General features: G+C 35.9%; 1 protein-coding gene across 4 annotated transcripts in view; it reads right to left on the reverse strand.

Moving 5' to 3' along the window:
• Window positions 1-16985, reverse strand: part of bma (SCY1-like protein bma) — a 125244-nt gene that overhangs the window by 17384 nt on the left and 90875 nt on the right. For 3 of the 4 annotated variants that reach the window (XM_069508642.1, XM_069508640.1, XM_069508641.1), the window contains exons 5-10: window positions 11900-12020; window positions 8773-8868; window positions 7144-7289; window positions 5574-5704; window positions 1702-1870; window positions 1025-1274 (exon numbers count right to left, since the gene is read on the reverse strand). In XM_069508642.1, the coding sequence (XP_069364743.1) occupies window positions 1025-1274; window positions 1702-1870; window positions 5574-5704; window positions 7144-7289; window positions 8773-8868; window positions 11900-12020 (913 nt within the window). Of the gene's footprint in view, window positions 1-1024; window positions 1275-1701; window positions 1871-3050; window positions 3197-4257; window positions 4382-5573; window positions 5705-7143; window positions 7290-8772; window positions 8869-11899; window positions 12021-16985 lie in introns of all 4 variants that reach the window. The other variant, XM_069508643.1, reaches the window with a different exon arrangement.

Genomic DNA, 16985 nt, shown 5'->3' on the forward strand with positions numbered 1-16985 from the left:
ATGATTAAATATATTAATGGAAAATTCGTATCGAGCCAACACAGGATTCCGAAACAAACTTTTGACAAATGCGAATTAACATTGATTAATTATTATATAAATAAACTTAAATGCAATGAAAGATGGTTGGCTATGAATTTGTACTGTATCACTTAGTTATTTACTAATATATTCAGTAAATATTAAACTGTGTAGGTAAAACGGAAACGAGATTCGCTTTGATAGAATTCTGGTATAGTCAAATTTATTATTGCACCCCACAACCCAGCTCCACGATACCTCGTTCACTGCCCACTATATTTAGTGTCTATTTCGGCACCTAACAATGTAATATTTTATATTATTCGTGATGTTCTGAAGGATAAGATCTGAATGTCATGTAAAACTCTAACAATGTACCATCTCGCTAATCTCTTGTGAAACGTTTGTTTGGCCTAACCTAATTATGTCCCCACGCAAGCCTAAAGGCCGGGTTTTCTGATCAGTGTACAAAATATCAATACTAGATTTTAAATACTGCTTTCTTCAATGGTTCATGTTTCTTTCGTGTTTTCGAATGGTTATTTTAATCTAAATAATAAGCATTAATGTGGTAAATAACATGTGAAATATGATTGTTTTTTATTGCAGTAGCAATTTTAGCAGCTTCATAGTAGATGCATAGTTTTTTATAGTTGGCTTCAGGTTACAAACCATGGCTTATTTTGCAAAAAATGAAAGTGATTGTGCACGTACCTAAGCTTGGGTGGCTGCCAGAGTGTCGCAAAATATCAAAGATCAATGTGTCTGATTTGAGTATTTTTTATTCATTTACGTTATAAACATCTTTCTAACTGAGAGTCGGTGTTGGTGGCTAAAAAATCTAATTTATCTATAACTAGATTTCCCACGCTCGCCACTGTGCCCACTGTAGGTACGTGAGCAATTAACATTCATCTTTTACCTACCATTCGTAGTATCTACCTCATTTTGAAAAGTTTGTTTCGGACTCCCGTGTGATTTGTATTAATAAACGTTTACTTACTAACGACCCGAGTAATAATATCTGGGTCTGTGAGTCTCATCATGAGAAGCGTGGGGATTACTTCCTCCACTATGTGCTTCCTCTCTAAGCGCAGGAGTACCTTCTCATAGAAGCCTAGAATGAGGCTTATCACTTTGACATCGCTCGGGTTCTTCTCAAGCAGGATCCTCACTTTAGAGAGGATGATGTGATGCAACGCCGCATCAGACAAACAGTCTGATACGTTCTGTACAGCTATAAGAGATGCCGTCTAAAAAAGTAAAGGTTTATTCGATAAATTAGAAATATTATTGCAGTCCATATTCGATACAAGTATACATTCGAGTAAAATTTCTCAAAGAACCTTTTAAAAATCAGTTATGGGATCATCTAATCACAGAAAGTGATAATTTTTATGTAAGCAGAGATAAATATTGTTTATTATATTTTTTATGATAATGTTTTACCTCCACTTTATTTAAATATTATTTTGTTCTTGATAATAGTGGTGAAAGCCACACTAACATAGAACAGACCTGATGAGGTTGTTCTGGTCAATGAAGGAAGTCTAATACCTATCACAAACTAAATATTAATACTTTAATGTTCCGTACAAGTACGGAATTAATTAATGTTGCTTCTATGCCTAAAAGGTTTTAAAAGATTTCGTTTAAAACGGAAGTAAGCAGTAATCCGACCTGTATTTGATGGCTATGGTTATCCATGGCGCTGTAGAGCAGTGGCAGGATCTCCTTGTTGACTTCGTTTTGTGGGCACTTACGCATCACAATATGCAGGTTTTCCAGCAGAGTGACAGTCGCCTGGACCGTCTTCGGTGAGTTCATTAGTTTCCTGAAATCCACCGACCTAAATCTGAACATAGTATGCGTCCTTTTGCCGATTTAATGCGAAAAGAAACGTAGTAATTTTAGTAGCCACATAGAATCGTAGAACAACGCCGAAACTCTAGGATATCGGTAACAAAATTGTGTATTTTAAAAAGAATTTTCATAACATCGTATTCTGAAAAAAAAATAAGGTAATGAAAAACATTATATAGATTAATTTTAATGACATATTGAGTAGGTAAATATCAAGAATTTTGGTCTTGCAAACCCGTATTAATTTGCACGGAGGGATTTGCAATGTTAAAAACATTTCAGATTTTTTGAAGGCATTTAACTTCTTTTGCATTAAAAATTCAACTTCTTGCTCGTAAGTACAATTTTTTCCTAAATTTTTTTTATACTTGTTGTGTTAGAATTATATTACTAAGGTTTTGTCAGCTGTTTCATTTGTTATTTTCAGAGCTAAAAGCAGTAAACACTGATATGAGCACACAGACACACAATTTATATGTTGCGAACACAGTCCGCATGGACTGAGCGTGCATGCATGGCAATGAATGTGACAAGCCATGTCGACATTGCAAACATATCGTGTGTAGCCATTGCGTAGCATATCATAGTAGCATTTTCGGCGTAGCTTTTGAATGAACTACGCAACGCAAGGTTTTTAGTCAAATGACATAAAGGCCAAAATTATATTTTTATACTTCACTCAAAAACTCTGTGCAATGTCGACACCATGACACTGAATATTGTTATGGAGGAACAGGGCATTCTCAGAAACATCAGAAAATTATTGCGCACAGTAAACAAGATTACTTAGAAGTTTATTTGCTTAATAGTATAAAAATAAAATGGGTAAAATTCTTTTCTCTTTCAGAATATTGAAAAAGTGATTTCGCTTAAATTGCTTATCATGGATTTCCGCAAAGGGTTCTATGGCAATTTGAAAACAAAATTAATGCTGAATATATTAAATTTAATTTTTTTAAACAAATTATTCTCCTACTTAATTTACGTTGCTCAGTTTTGCAAACTACTCAGTCACCATTGAGCGACTTCTGGGAATTCCAAATGGAGTTTATACGTAAGTTGTTGCTCCCATCTTGCTTTTATTCAACATTCATTTTATGACATGAAAATTAAGTCGACATAATTGTTCTACGATTCTGTCGTTACCACAACTATGAGGAGCTCACTTCAAAGCAGGCAGAACGAAGGTAACAAATTCGTCCGGTGAAGCCTCGTTAGTCATCCACATGACGGGCAAGAGAACTGAATCCAATACTTCGGATGTCCTCACCTCTAGATGTAAAGATGGCCACACATGTTGCCAACGAAGTTTCTGAAAGTCATTCAATTATTCATCATATTGAGCGCCCCTTCCCTGCCGCTTTACGACCTGTTGCTTTTAAGATCAGCAGGGTACATAAAACAGTATAGCCATTCGCCGGAGCGAAGTTTTATATTATGATGAATAAAAAAGCGTAGACGAAATAGAGTGAAAAAGAGAAGAAATGGAATTAGTATATTATTTAATAGTATAATATTGTACATTAAAGAATATTTGTGAAGAAGAAAAGCCTACTAGAAAAATATTAAGTATAAAGAGGGTGCGATTGTTACAGAAACGAGGATGCTGTGAAAAAATGGTACTTGAACTTTTTCATGGGATTGGATTGAAATGAAATAAGAGACCAAGTTATATAAAAAGATTAAAAGCTAAAATGAGAACAGACTGATAACACAAGTCGAAGAATCAATTATCTATGAATAAAATTAGAAAAGACAATAAATTTATCAGAATAACTGAACGAATTTCTGAGAATATTAAATGAGTCAATGGTAAAGATGCTTATTCAAATTAAATACATAAGTTCGCTAAGATTCGCATCAGCAAAAACGTTAAGCGATTTAATTACCTACTTCATTTAACATTTTCAGACAATAATATTGTTTAGGCATTCTGTCTGTTCACAGAATAACAAAACGAATTTTTTAACTAACTACCAACTCTGTGTTCTGTTGCAAAAGATTTTTGTATCCATTTGTAACACATTATAATATTACAACTCCTAAAACTGAGCTATTTTTAAATATTTCGCGACGCATTATCAAATTTACTATGCATGAAATTACTAGCAAATGCTCGTGGTGCCAGCAGCACTGGAATGATTTACTAAAATTAACTACTTGTTTTTTGTAAAGCATTCTGCACTTTTGCAATTTTGATATCTCAATGTATAATATAGTCAAAAAGTTAACAAACAAACTGAAGATAAAAAAATAGGCTCTGAGTGGTCCTATGACGAGTTTTTTCTAAAAATTGCATTGATTGTACAGGATACCCTTGTCTTTCAATATTTAATTAATTCCTATAATATTACTAGTATGGTAATATGTTACCTTTGGTATAAACGGGAGCGCTTCTAGCAGTGGGCCACGATAGAAATTCGCTTTCTGCACAGGATCCTTCATGGTTATGACGTCTAGGAATTGCATCGCTTGGATTGCTGGCTCACTCTGGCATCTACTACCATTGGGATACAACAAAAGTCAGCAAACTCGTCCTTACACCACTCTTGATTTTAATAATCAAAACAAGATAGAAACATAGATTGGAAAAGGCCGTATTTTGCGGAAATCCATGACATTATTATTATACCGAAAAAACATAAAAATATATTATTATGAGAACAAATCTACATAGCAAAATAGTTTATTGATTTTGAAACATTAATATAATGTTCATGAATAACATACTAAATGAACACAATATTAGGGTGGATGTAGCTCTCCTCAAATCTTCTTTAAATTATTGATAGCAAAGCTTGTTTCTGAAAACTACTTAGTCTGTAGATTTGAACTCGCGATATTGCTGATGGCAGAAAAAGCCTTGAGAAACCTGTGATGCTTCTTCCTTTACGCGTTAGGCCACCTAGATCGTGCAACGAAGATTTTTCTGTGTCTGTCTAATAAGACTAACCGCACTTTGGATGGGTTTTCGTACGAATTTGACTTGGAGGAATACGTTCGAACACGCAATCCAAGCCTTCCAATTTTGTACTATGGAAGCGCACAGACTGGGTGTAAGTTGTCGTACCTAGTTATATTATGTGCATGTAGTTCCAACGTCCGCAAATAATTTCGCGCGTTGAATGTGTATACCGGATGTAGAAAAATAATTTACGTACGCTACGAACTCGTATCTAAAGAGTAGTTAACCTTAATCCGGCACATCCGCACGTTTTTCAATCAGCTTTCAATAATGGAATTGAGTTTTTTAGAACAATTTATTAAAACTGTTACAGTTTGTTCCAATTTATTGTGAAACAAAATCATGATAAAAGTTTTTCATGAGAAGCCTATGGCCTAAGCTGCGTATTGGACGCATTATAGTTGAGCCATTACAAACGTGCAAGTGGAATCATAAATCTGTCGTGAGAATGCTGCAGAAGTTGTTGTCGATAAAGGGATGTCGTACGGACGCAAATAGCTGGGGCTAGCAGGTAGCAGGAACTATTAACAAATCGTTTTTTTTATTGTTACGCACAACACTAGACCATCAGGTTCTAGTTCCATAGGGCCTGTAAGTGCGAGCGAGAGAACTGATAAAAATAATTTGTTATTTGGTTTGCACATTCGTAATGGCTCAACTATAACGATGAAACTAAAGTTAAATGCGATTGTTAAAATGTGAATACTAGAAGAAAATGGTTTACTTAAAGAAGTTGATGAGTGGCAGCAATTGTGTGGTGGGTCGGGGGTGTGGGTCGCGGGACAGCAACCTCTGGACCGCTTCTTGCAGGCCAGCGGGGATGCGTGGCAACACCGCATTCACTTGCTGTTCCAACTGTCAGTATGGAACTTATGAATAAGTATCACAATCATGACAACCTAAACATTTTTGTCATCACACTAATATTATAAAGGTGAAAGTTTGTTTATGTGTGTGTATGTATATAATACTACCGGACGGATCTGGCTGTTTGAATGGCGATAGAATAAACTCTGGATTTACAAATTGGTTTATTAATAAAGTCGCGTGCATCAGCTAATTTACTATACATATTTATGTTTATTATTATATTAAATTAGTTCCACAGTCGTAAAAAAGTTATTTCTGATTGTAAAAGCCAAACCATTAGATAAATTTACTGCTTATGAAATAATCTACCAGACAAAACTACCAAATAACTGGACTATAAGCATGTCTTATGCATTTTCTGAATTGATCAGACTTAATCAGCTGTTTTTTTTGTTTTTTTTAATGTGAAAATATTACAATAAAGCTTAAAGCTAGCCTTATCTAATTACTATACAAATCATGCCCGCGTAGAATGATACCAAGAATACTGGCTGCATTTCCACGCTGGACAGCCAGGCTGATCTGTTGCGCAAAAAATGAGCCAGCCCTTCTGTCACCAGATGAGGCTATTAATCGCGGTGAGATGTCTCGTAATTTTTTTTAGCACTATGACTCCATGGCCCATTTTTATTGATATACCTAATTATGATAAATTTTATTATTAATCTCTTCAGTTGATAGCTTTCTGTGCATGACTCTACTATTTCTTTCTTCTAATTTCGCTAATTAAAATTTTACAAAAACAGGCACCCTCAATTTATATTTGAATAATACCATTAATTAGCAAAACGCTTTGTAGTTCGGATTTCTGCTATTCGGAGACTGTAATTAGTTAATTCAAAGATTTTACATTAAAATGGTGTTTACTATTTCTAAGATCGATGTGTAGCTTATATAACACACATAAGTAGGGTGGGTTTAGAATAGAAGTTTTTGTTCATAATTATTGTTGTTACTATACGATACAGGATGTATACAGAACGCTAGCAAAAACTCAGCGTAATTGTTATGCTACCTAAACTCAATCCAATACGAATAACCATTTGTCTCATTCTGTAGTTTTAGTGATTTAGTATCTTTCAAACCTGCAATGTAGGTATAGCACCCAAAATTAGAGGTCAATGCTCACCTATGACTTGGCATTGACTCCGCTACATCTATCTCTTCGTTTTGCTAGCGTTCTCGTTACACTCTGTATGTGCCTTAATTTCCAATTCATGCCATCAATAATTATTTAAGGTGTAAATGCGTTAAGTAACAGTGATTGGATGCTTTTTCAGCGGTGCCATGCCAATTTTCACAGGTAACCAAGACTGTATTCCTTTGTGTACCTTTTCCCGTAAGATATAAACATTGATAGGACTATTTGAATGTAAAAAAATCAACTAAGTACATAAATCTTATAGAAATTTCTTAATACTCACAAACTCTATCTGCCTCAAGTACAGCATTGGGTTGTTATTGGTCTGCAGTAGAGATTTGCCGTGGTTAAAGATGGCGCACATGATCAGACCCAATGAAAACATGTCCGACAGGATACTGCATTGGCCGCTCATCTGGACTTCCGGAGCTGTTTAAAACAGACAATCAAGTGTGGCCATGCGGATACCGTCTGGACGCTGAAACGTGAACTCTGACTAGCGGACATTACTATACCCACTATATTACAAAGTGCCTCACTGTGGAGAGGGCTCCTTAAGTAGTTTCCTTGAAGGAAAATATCCGAAATGAAGAGATTTTTAAGATAGCCAGGGTCACTGACATAGCCCAAGCCATTAGAATGATAGATAGATAGATAGATAGATAGAAAATTTTATGGCACACAAAACATGAAATTAACAAAACAGAAACAAAGAAACCCAGCAATCCTTGCTCCAGCAAGATGGATTGACGATATAAAAAGGGTGGTGGGAAATAGCTGGCTGAGGGTAACTGAGGACCGGGTATGGTGGCTCATCAACATCCAACAGTGACTGACGATGATAGTGATGATGATACGAGGATAGCTTGAGCAGGATATTGTAACTTAGTATTAATTATTGTGACAGATTAAAAATATATCATGACGTAAAGAGTAAAAAATATTTTTAAGCAGGATTTTATTTGGCAATTTAAAAAACGAAATAGGGAAGAATCCATAGGAAACTTTGTAAACTAGCAAAGAATGAGTGTAGATTTTAAACTTGTACTACAAACTTGCTATTTCAGTAACGCGAAAAGCTTCGCTTTGAAATTCTGAGAATAACTTTTTTCCTGGTTAGGAGTTTTCACTTTCAAATTTTTTTACCTCGACGACTTATTTATATACTTACTTTAACTTAAACATATTTAAAAGTTTATCATTTAATATTCAACACAAGCTTAATGTTTGCTTGCTAAACCATGATAATAAAGTTTTTGTGTATCAACATAAATTACATTAATTAAAAAAGTTTATTTATTGACACACAATTAATAAAATAAAATTCAAGTTGAACTCAAATTGCATTGCGGCAGAGTCGAAGCAAAGCACCGCGCCTCGTCTGTCATGTTAGGTTGTTCTTAGGTTGAATTTTAGTGATGTTTTTTTGTAAAGCGAAAAAAATATGTGCATCAATTTTTATTGAGGTAAGTACCTATTTTTTTATGGGTATGGGCATATAATGCGGAAGGAAGAAAGCCATGTCTCTAGAAGGATGTTAAAATATAATATGCATGTGGAAGGAAAAAAGAGGAGAGGATGACCAAAGAAAATGGTCATGTGGATGGATTGCGTGAAAGAGGATATGCGTGTGAAAGGGGTGCATAGTACGTTGACGAATGACAGAAGTGAGTGGAAGAAGAAGACATGCTGTGTTGACCACACATAGCGTGGGATAAGGTAAGGAAGAAGAAGAAGAATTAAGTTAATTTAATTTGCATCATTTAGAAAAGACGTGTCGCATTGCTTCGTCTCACCTGTAAAACCCCTTACAATTATTACAAGTCACTGGGTATTGCACGACAGTAAATGAATGGAGTAAAATAAAAAAAGATGTACTGAAAGGTAATTAGAAAAGTTACGCCAATCTTACCTAAGAAGTCCAGATTTGGTTGCGCTATCTTAGCCACTTTTATGGACCAAGGCGGTACGCTCAACACCTCCAATGGATCGTTTCCAATAATGTTCTCTGTGGACAATATTATTATTTGGAAATATTTTGTAGATATCCTAAGTGAGACAGCTCTAGAAAAGTGTACCTAACTTGTATGAATAATAACCAGAATCTATGGACCAACTTGTTATCTTTGAGATATTACCTACTTCTAGAGCGTGGTAGACTGCAACCCTTCTCACTCTGAGAGGAGACCTGTGCTCTGTAGTGAGCCGGTGATGGGTTGATCATGATGATGATGATGATGATAAAATTGTTTGCGATAGTTATAAATTGAAAACGAAAAAGACCGGTTTTTGCATTTTTCTCAACAATTTTGAGGTTATGGTCGATAATGTTCGATAAAAAAGTTTAATATATTTTTATTATCTACAACTATTACTTAGGTACATTTAATTTTTTTCGATAGGATGCATATTTTAGCCGCAAACTACTGAACGGATCGGGCTGAAGTTTGGCATGCAGATAGCTATCTGTTATGATGTAGAAATCCGCTAAGAAAGGATATTTGAAAATTCAACCATCAAGGGTGAAATTTGTCTAGTCCACGCGGATGAAGTCGTTTCGTCGTTCGCTAATTTATCATATTTTCGGTATTCAAATCGGTAACTGCCCTGGTCTAAGTAGAGTTAGTCTCTCTACAAATTAAGCTTGGATTGGAGGACGATATTAAGTCCATTAAGTAAAAACCTGTGTCAATGTCAGAACGTTAATAGTTTATAATGATAATTCAAAGTCAATAATAATTTCTATCTCTGCATCACTTACCTGTCATTAATTCACTCCTCAGACATCGCTAGGCCGATAGATTCTATTAGGTGAGCTATCAGAACCGATGGTGGCTCAACCAGCCTGGACGCATCATTAAAAAAAAATATTAGCCATGTTAATCATGACTAATTCTCCTTCTTTTTTTGAGTTTTCAAAATCAGTTCAGTAGTTCCAGAGATTACCCCCTACAAACAAACTTACAAACTTTACCTCTTTATAATGTTAATATCGAATAATATGATTGTAATCAAATGCAACTTAATTAACTTGATCTTTTAAAAAAAAATATTAGCCAAGTTCATCATGATGATTGATGACTAATATTCCCTTTTTCCCTCCAACTAATAAACCTCCTCCTTAAACTAGCTATAGCTTGTGCTAGGAGAAGGTACGACAATAGGGCAACGGGTGGAATTTGAACCGACAACCTTTCAGAATTCAGTCTGCTCTTTTAACCGTTGAGCTATTGAGGCTTTTATGTTAGTTCAGGAGTTTCGCAATTTTTTTTTGTTTTTTTATTTTTATTCAGATACAAGTTAGCCCTTGACTACAATCTCACCTGATGGTAAGTGACGATGCAGTCTAAGGTGGGAGCGGGCTAACCTGGAAGGAGTATGGCAGTTTTTATTAAACCCATACACCTTTGGCTTCTACACGGCATCATACCGGAACGCTTAATCGCTTGGCGGCACGGCTTTGCCGGTAGGGTGTTAACTAGCCACGGCCGAGGCCTCCCACCAGACCAGACCAGAAATTTATAAATTATAAAATTCAAAATCCCTGCCAGGAATCGAACCCGGGACCTCCCACTAATAAGACCACAGCGCATACCACTGCGCCAGGGAGGTCGTCAAAAATTATATGTACAAATAAAATGACTCGGTACAAATGATCGACTCCTAAGGTGATTGGTGGTGATGGCCGATGCCTGCCTTAAGTCGCCTCATCGGTTTACGTTGGAATCAACGCAATTTTCAAAGTAATTAAAATTTGATCCCGACTTAGGCGCGGCCTTGAATCCGTATTTTGTACGGTAGCCGAGTCGTTATTTGTGTCGAATGTATTTCGTCTATCTCCAAAGTCAATTAATTACGTAAAATCAATCAAGAGAAGTTATTTAAAGTATAATGCGTACCTGTTTTTAGATTTCTAACCCCTTTTTGTACAGTCTTTCTCTTACTAATAGGCATTTAAGAGAAGAATTGTTTTTTTGATAGTTTTTCTTTTTAGTGTATCGCAATTCGCACTTGAAAATATGAAACGGAACGCTTATGTAATCATCTATGTGTAGGTATGTCTGTTACAGTCATTTGATTCAGTGTAGCTGAAAAGCAGTAAAATGTCGACAGTTTTTTTTACATTATTTCTTTTTTCGCTCTCGAATCATGCATGTTATGCCTGAAAGCTTTTACCACTCAATCTCAGTCTTGATATATGGATTTTTCAATATTTAGACCCACAAGGTTTTTCTCGTGATTAAAATGTAAAAGGATTTGAAATTACAAGGTTATTAATATGGTACCTATTAGACGTAGCGAAACCAATAATAAAATTAATCTATATTATTAGGATTGAAGTATTTATGAATTATGGAAACATCCCGAATCATGTATTGTCATGATCTACGTTTTATTAAAATAAAAAAGAAGGAAAAATGTTATTGTCAGGCAAACAGGCGGACAGAAAAGGCAGGCCTTTGCTGTCCGTCCATCTGTCCAATAACAACAAATAATAAAATTTTCAAAAGACCACACTGTAAATGAAAAAAAAAACATAGTGTTTTATCTTGTACGATTGTACGGAACCCTTCGTGTGCAAGTTGGACTCGCCCTTGACCGGTTTTCATCAAACCTGTCAGTAAATACTCTTACGTATCTATCTTAGTTAATGTCCATTGAAAAAAAGAAAGAAAAAAGGAAAGAAAAGACGTTTATTTTCCAAACTGTGCCACTCATCACATCTTATAACTAAGAACTGGTTATTCCGGCTCTTCTTCCACCTGAGCATTAAGCCCAACATGCTTCAAGCAAAAAAAGCGTCGGAACAAACTGTCATATGTGGCACAATCCGAAAAAGGGTCCCAGTCCATTGCTAACCCTGGCTTCGAACTTTGTACTTGGCACTGCCAACGTGGCTCCTAGAAGTTGTAATAGTTATCAGGAACTATATTATGAAGTTGTTCTTAATACTATACTGTACTGTTGCCTCACGTGTAGAAACCACACTCCTGCAGTTGCTCCATCAAGGTAATGGTGTTTAAGACTTAAATGCTTACCAACAAACTCCAGTCCAAAAAGCTTCCAAGTGCCTCGTCGGGTGACCATGATGACTTGTGGACACAAGTTGCGATGGATCTGATGCGAGTTGTAGTGCAAGTAGTGGAGTGCTTCGATGATCTGAAACATTCATGCTTATTACTCATATATAATATATATCTATACGATACTATTATATAACAAATTCATAATCACGCAAATTGGTCAAGAAATGTGACGGAAACTGGAGTATGTAACATCTGGGAACTAAGAACCAACGGTCCGAGTCCAGGCAAGGGGCCAAGGCAGTATAATCGATATAAGTTCACCCTTAACATATGAGGCTATACCTAGTTATTGTCTGAACCGATAGGCATCGACTGCTTCAAGAGAATCTCTTGCAAATATCTCTTAGAACATGGTTTTAGGCTGCTTTTGCCCAGTGGCTTCCAGTTACGCGCCTGAGATCGTCGGTCCAACCAGGCGGGGTCTTCCAATGCTGTGCATTTCGATGCGGGGTCACCATTCTAGTACTGATACCAACACGTATCAGTTCTTCGAGCTATGTGCTCAGGCCATTCCCACTACAAAATGTACGAGGTAATCAGGCACTACTACATACACGTGTTTTATTTTTTCAATTTTGCATTGGAGATTTGGTTATCATCTACAGCACTGTCTACCGTTCTCAAGTTGTCTAACTACAAAACGTTATGAAGCGGTTATTTAAGAATAGAATAAATTATTTATTTAAGTACCTGAGCAAAAACTTTCTAGCTAAATACTTTTGAATAGTGAAATAAGCCGAAAAGCCTCATCTTTCCGAAAATAATCTCCAAGAAACCCTAAAATATAAAATTTGTGTAAAAAATTTAAGAAGAAAAATGAAGTTCCTATTGTGAAGCAAATTATAAGTACTTACCTGGTGTTTGGAAATTGAGAGAGGTTTATTTCAGACGAGAAAGTTTACGGCAACAGTTTGTTTACTTAATCAACTTGTTTCACATGAGTTGCACCTCCATTTAGTTGCTTTTCATTTATAAGGTGCGAAAATGTACTTAACTGAAGATGGAAAGTCGGTTCAAAATTGTGGCAAAACGTTATTTAAACCGGACCATTATTTAAAGCCTGTCCCTACCCCCTTATAAATATATACTATGAAGTATACATCCGACACGGCATAAGGTTCGGTTCCCGGCAATCGCACACTAATGACTTCTTTCATTTCTATCTAAAAACGAAACCAGCTAGTCAATATAGATTTTTTGGTACGCAACAAAGTGAGAGTAAAATTATTACTACCTTTTTAGGGTTCCGTAGCCGAATGGCAAAAAACGGAACCCTTATAGATTCGTCATGTCTGTCTGTCTGTCTGTGTGTATGTCACAGCCACTTTTTTCTGAAACTATAAGAGCTATACTGTTGAAACTTGGTAAGTAGATGTATTCTGCGAACCGCATTAAGATTTTTACACAAAAATAGAAAAAAAAAACCAATAAATTTTAGGATTCCCCACCCCATACTTAGAACTGAAACTCAAAATTTTTTTTTTCATCAAACCCATGTGTGGTGTATTTATGGATAGGTCTTCGAAAATTATATATAGGTTTCTAATATGATTTTTTTCTAAACTGAATAGTTTGCGCGAGAGACACTTCCAAAGTGGTAAAATGTGTGTCCCCGGTCCACGTAAGTATTTGAGTATAGAATATTGGTTTTTTTTGTATTTATACGTGATTAACAGGCAACTGAAGTCATATTTTTAAACTAGCTCATGCTCGCGACTTCGTCCGCGTAGACTTTACAAATTTCAAACCCCTTGGGAGTTTAAAAATCCTTTGTTAGCGGATGCCTACGTCATAATAGCTATCTCCATGCCAAATTTCAGCCCGATATGTTCAGAAGTTTGAGCTGTGCGTTGATAGATCAGTCAGTCAGTCACCTTTTCCTTTTATATAATATGTAGATAAACAAAATTACAAGCAAGGACGAAATCGATAAACGCGGTCGATACGGACTCGTGCAGCACTAAAGCTATGACAGCGCGAGTGTGCGGGGCGCGTCCCCGCCTGCACAACTTACCTCAGACATGTAGACCTGTCGTGAAAAATAAGTGATTCTATACAAGACGAGGCATAACTTTAAAATTCCAAGTACTTTAGACTCTTCTTTTTCGTAGCGTGAAACAGCAAACACCTTCTTATATCAAAGCTACGCGTAAAAGATCATGTGATCTACGAGATGAGATGTGAGTTTCTATTTATTTTAGATATAGATAATGTCCATGACTTTGTCCGCTTAGATTTTTTAAAATCCCGTGAATACTTGTTCAATTTTTGTAATAAAAAGTATTCTATCCTGTGTCCAGGTTGCAATGTGTCTATCTCTGTGCCGGATTTAATCAAGATAATCTGCAGCGGTTGACCAATAGACATACAGGCTTACAGCATTTACATTAAACGAATTGTTGAATTATTGGTTTGTCCTGCAATCACGCCGCAACGGTGCAACGAATTGACCTCATTTTTTACCAGGATATAGATGAAGACCTGGAGACTGACATAGGCTACTTCTTATCCCGGAAAATCAAAGAGTTCCCACTAACGCTACTCAAACCGTATTCTAAATATTCCTCGCTACGCTCATACTTTTATCACCCACGCAGCAGCGAGAGATTGTAACTAATTTGTTTGTTGTATTGTTAATTTGTAGCTAATAATATTAATATAGCTGGCCATAATTAGTTGTATTACAATCATTACAATCGGCAGTCAGTTGTATTAATTATACGTAAATGCTTGGTTGATCATTTGGCATACCGAAATGATTATACCTACGATATTATTATAGGTACAATAATTGTGATAGATAATTGATTAGTCTAATGTAGTAATTAATACTGACTGTAGATAATTAATTTAGTAATGATATTATTATATAGTAGTATTTTAGTAATACTGGCTGATGCCAGCGACTTCGTCCGCGTGGATTTACATTTTTCAAAATCCCGCAGGAACTCTTTGATATTCCGGGATAAAAAGTAGCATATGTGTTAATCCAGGGTATAATGTATCTCCATTTCAAATTTCATCTAAATCCGTTTGGCCGTTTTTGCGTGATTGAGTAAAAAACATACCAACAACCAAACATCCAATCATCCACACTTTCACATTTATAATAATATTACTAGCTGATGTCCGCAACTTCGTCCGCGTGGATTTTTTTTTACAAAATCCCGCGGGAAATCTTTGATTTTCCGGGATAAAATGTAGCCTATGTGTTAATCCAGGGTATAATTTATCTCCATTCCAAATTTCATCCAAATCAGTTCAGCCGTTTTTGCGTGATTGAGTAACAAACATCCAAACATCCAAACAACCAAACATCCAAACATCCAAACATCCAAAAATCTAAACATCCAAACATTTCACATTTATAATACTAATAATTGGGATTAGTAACGCACTGTGTGAAATGGAATTTTTTAACTTTTTTTCCAACCGCACCGTGTTTTAGTTGCGAATCTCGTAGCAAAGGACACGGCACACCGCACATACTCAAAGTTCAAAAAACCGATAGGCATTGGAGTCCCAAGGTGCTAGAATGACGACTTCGAACCAAAAATTGACCGTGACGCGTCGAAGTCCTTACAAGAGATTTATGTTCAGCGGTGAACGTCTATCAGTTGACGATGATGATAATGATAGCTCAAAGCTAAAGTTTTTAATATTACTAGAATCTAATTCTAATCCTAATATCTTAATCCTAATCTGCTCTATATATAAAAATAAACCGCTAAATGTGTTGCTGATCGCAAATCTCGAGAACAGCTGAACCGATTTTGCTAATTCTTTTTTTATAATATTCCTTAAAATACGGGGATGGTTCTTACGGAGAGAAAAATTTAATAAAGTTAGAATCAACCGTTAGGCGGTACGAAGTTCGCCGGGTCAGCTATCAATGTGAAAGTGTGGATGTTTGGATGTTTGTTACTCAATCACACAAAAACGGCTGAACGGATTTGGATGAAATTTGATTATACCCTGGATTAACACATAGGCTGCTTTTTATCCCGGAAAATCGATGAGTTCCCGCGGGATTTTGAAAAATGTAAATCCACGCGTACGAAGTCGCGGGCATCAGCTAGTATTTCATAAAATCTACGTAAGTATACAAACTGGGAGCTCATGGAAGCATAACACAGAGTTATTATTTTTTCATTCAGCTTTTGCTTGCCTGATTGGCAACTTGATATTACGAATATTTAAAGCTGTTCAAAAGTTTTCACTCTTGCGTTGCGAGCTTCATAAATATAAAGTACCTACCCAAAGGGCTTTGGTGGTGGACAGTGTAGGTATCGTGATGGAATCTTCATGCAACAATTTAACCGATTGATTTTGTATTGTACTTTTAAATAGGGAAATAGAACTACTAGGGATAAATATATTTTACTAGCTTATGCCCGCGACTTCATCCGCGTGGACTACAGAAATTTAGAATCCCTATTTTACCTCCTTAGGGGTTGAATTTTCAAAAATCCTTTCTTAGCCGAGGTGTACGTTATAATAGCTATCTGCGTGCCAATTCAGCCCGATCCGTCCAGTAGTTTGATTGAGCTGTGCGTGCGTATCAGTCAGTCAGTCACCTTTTCGTTTTATAGATTAAGATTAACTCGCAATGACGTAACGTAGTATTATTATACGGGTTGTGACGCCACACAAAGCTTTGCCTGAAAATCATCGCCGCAGTAGTCAAATACAGCAGCATTATCCTGAGGCAGTAACCTTTTTAGGTGATACACGGAACCTTTTTGTCTTGTTACACTTTGTATTATTTAATTTTTGATTTTGTAATTTCTACCGTTTTTAGGGTTCCATACCTCGGAACTCGATTACTGCCACATAAAAGGTATGATGTATGATATTTCTCGTTTTATTTTCCACCACAGAACTCTAAACAAGATATTAGAAATGGTGTTTGTTGTCTATACGAATGTCGCCCACTGAAACAAAGTATGTCACAATTGTGACAATATACGTACCTAGTGTCATACAAAATCTAATAGTAATAGTACCATTAATAATAATGATAGTACCATTAAAACGA

Source organism: Maniola hyperantus, chromosome Z, assembly GCF_902806685.2.
Source record: "Maniola hyperantus chromosome Z, iAphHyp1.2, whole genome shotgun sequence".
NCBI classification, from domain to species: Eukaryota; Metazoa; Arthropoda; class Insecta; order Lepidoptera; family Nymphalidae; genus Maniola; species Maniola hyperantus.